The following is a 3058-nucleotide window of genomic DNA, read 5'->3' as shown; positions in this document are numbered from 1 at the left end:
ACACGGTGATTGACAGGTCTCTACCAGAGACGTATACGGCATCTCTATGTCCCTCCTCCTTTTCTCTCGCCTTTTTCTGACAGAGAAGTGGCAACATACCTACTATCTATTTGTTTTACTTGGTGTTTTGAGCAAGGAGAGACGAGGCAACATTCAGCGTCCGCCCGGCTGATCTGCTCCCACAAATAGGGTCTTTGGTCTTGTGTTCGATAGTGTGGGCCCGAAATGCAAAGTTCAGGATAGACAAACAAGCATCTCCCAAAACAAACAGCTGCTCCGTAGAGCAGATGGGTTTGTCACCACGAGCGACTCCTTTCTCATAAAAGCAGTCATTGTGAATATAAGAAAAATACTGATTTTAGCTGCTTTCTCTCTGCAGATGAGCGACCAAGACAGCAGCTCTCAAACGGAGGGAGAGGTTGAGGGAGAGATGGACACGGAGTTGGATGGTGAAGGAGACAGAGACGGAACACTCAGGGACAGTCACGTCCTCAGTTTGTCCAGCTTCTCCTCGTCTCTGCACGCCGTCATCCGCATCAAACAGAAGTACCGGGCCATGAAGAAGAGGCGTCAGGAGATGGCCCTGCTGGAGCTCGGGGCGGACGGGAAACCCGCAGGGGCGCCGTCGAAAACCAGCCCCAAGATCTTCACCTTTGACGGACCCACGTCGTTCTCCTCCACCCTGTTGTCCTCCGTCCCCCAGAAGAAGAAGAGGAGGAGGAGGAAAGGGGTGTTGTATCCCAACAGAGGGAGGCGGCGGGCCCCTCCAAAGCAGGAGCAAAGCCGAGCCAAGTACTGCCTCTACCTGCTCTTCGCCATCGTCTTCGTCCAGGTAAAAGGAGCTAACACCTGTTTGACGACGCAGGGTGTAAATATAGACCAAACATGCTGGGTCACGTCATCATTTATTCACTAAAAATGTATTTCAGGTCTACGTGAGTCATGCATCATTACTGAAATTCTTAAGTCTGTCTCGGCTCCCACTGCTCATTCATTCATAACTCAGGGCCTCTTTGTTGACTTAATCCAGCCTTAAGTGTTTCTGACTTAAGGCTGTTGTAAGTATCTCACGGCTTTACGAATAACATAAACATTTCTAACGGGTCCAAATGTGTTTCAGTTTGCTGATGTCAAAAAACAAAACAATGAAAAACGCATCATATTGTGGAGCAACCAGGCAGCAACCTCCTGTTCCACTGAGTGAAGCCGATGCTTCATGTGTTAAAGCTGCATTCTCTCTAGTGTCCATCAGGGGGCGACTCCTCTGGTTGTGTAGAAGTCTATGAGAAAATGACTCTACTTCTCTCTTGATTTATTACCTCAGTAAAGGCACTTGTTAGTAGGGGTGGGAATCACCAGAGGTCCCGCGATACGATATTATCACGATACTTACGTCACGATACGATATTATCACGATACTTAGGTCACGATACAATATTATCACGATACTGATATTCTGAGTATTGCGATACCATAGGCCTCTATTGCAATTTATTACTTTTTTCCACTTCAAATGATGTCCCCAAAGGAAAACTGTGTCAACATGTTTTATCTAATGAGATAAAGTTTTCAGTCTGTTCATCTCACTTCAATCATTTTTATTGCAGCAGAATAGGATTGTCAAGCAGACAGACTGACCAACAATGTCATAAATGTTGCATGAACTTGACAAACTGAATGTATTACTACATAGTCCAACTTAACTGAATCCAAACGTGTGCACTCAGTATATGAACTATAACTTATATAAGTAGGATATAAGAGTTGTGTAACTCAGTATAACTTGTGATGCGTGGACGTCGAGGGCAGAGAGACAGTTATGTGCTGCACTCTCCCCATGAGCCTGGCTACTGTTGGCAGATTTAACCTCTTTGTGAGGCCAGATGTCTCTCTTTGTTTTGACCAACTTCCTTTGCTGACCTCACCAGAAAATAACGCAGCACCATCTAGTGGACTGAAAAAGTAATTGATTTGATTTTTCAAAAAAAAAGTTGTTTTTTTTCATAGTTTATAATAAAAGATCGATACTTGGCGTCCGTGTATCGATACAATATTGCCACGCAAAATATCGCGATACTATGCTGTATCGATTTTTTTCCCCCCACCCCTACTTGTTAGGCAATGGCGGTTGCTAACAAGTGGCTAAATGAGATGACTAGATGTTGTACTTTTGTAGTCCAACAGGAAGTTGGCATCGAACGTTTATAATATTTACACGTTTTGTTCAGCAAGATAATCTACTCAAACGAACATCACTTTTGTGATTTTTGAAGCGTGAATACAATGAGCAGAAGTGAAAAGCTAACGCTAGGCTACAAAGGAGCTACGTCACGAACCGGTTTTACACTTCGGTTTCTGTGCGAATTTAACAAAGAAGATAAAATAAGCTTTACAGGTGCTGTGAGCAGATTTTGTTACCTTTTAAGCAGAGCCAGCTAGCTGCTTCCAGTCTTTATGCTAAGCTAATCGGCCGCAGGATGTAGTTTCATGTTTACCGTGCAGACATGTGTGGTATCAATCTTCTCAACTCTCTCGCGTTTTTGAAAGATTACTTTTTAAAGTTGCAGTCTGATTGACAATTGTTGTTTTCTGTTAGACATAATTTACTGTTCTATACTAACTGTGAACTGGGACTCAGCTACGGTATATACTGTATATTAATATCTGTTTCTTTCCAGGTGTACAACGCCATAGAGAACCTAGATGACCACGTTCTCAGGTACGACCTGGAGGGGCTGGAGAAGACACTGAGGAGAGAGGTGTTTGGGCAGCAGGGAGCGGTGGACGGTCTGCTGTCCCACCTGAAGGACTACCTGTCCACCTACGTCCACAACAAGCCCCTGGTGGTGTCTCTCCACGGCCCCAGCGGAGTGGGCAAGAGCCACCTGGGACGCCTCCTGGCGGGACACTTCCGCTCCGTGGTCGGGGAGACGCTGGTGCTGCAGTACTACGTCCTCCACCACTGCCCCCAGGAGGCCAACGCCCTGCGGTGCTCCCACGACCTCGCCGCGCTCATCTCGGAGATGGTCAAGCGGGCCGAGGAGGAGGAGAAGATCCC

General features: G+C 46.1%; 1 protein-coding gene across 1 annotated transcript; it reads left to right on the top strand.

The window, feature by feature from the left end:
* Window positions 1-26: 26 nt before the first annotated feature.
* LOC116380112 (torsin-4A-like) lies at window positions 27-3053 on the top strand (the record flags this gene model as incomplete). The annotated part of the gene is made up of 2 exons (XM_031842077.1): window positions 27-832; window positions 2679-3053. Coding segments are annotated over exons 1-2 (828 nt in total), but the record flags the coding sequence as incomplete, so codon positions are not given.
* Window positions 3054-3058: the final 5 nt, after the last annotated feature.

This window comes from Anarrhichthys ocellatus, unplaced genomic scaffold (assembly GCF_004355925.1).
Source record: "Anarrhichthys ocellatus isolate YVR2014 unplaced genomic scaffold, GSC_Weel_1.0 scaffold6144, whole genome shotgun sequence".
Lineage (NCBI taxonomy): Eukaryota > Metazoa > Chordata > Actinopteri > Perciformes > Anarhichadidae > Anarrhichthys > Anarrhichthys ocellatus.
The sequence above is the reverse complement of the archived record's forward strand: the minus strand, read 5'-3'. Positions and strand labels throughout refer to the sequence as shown.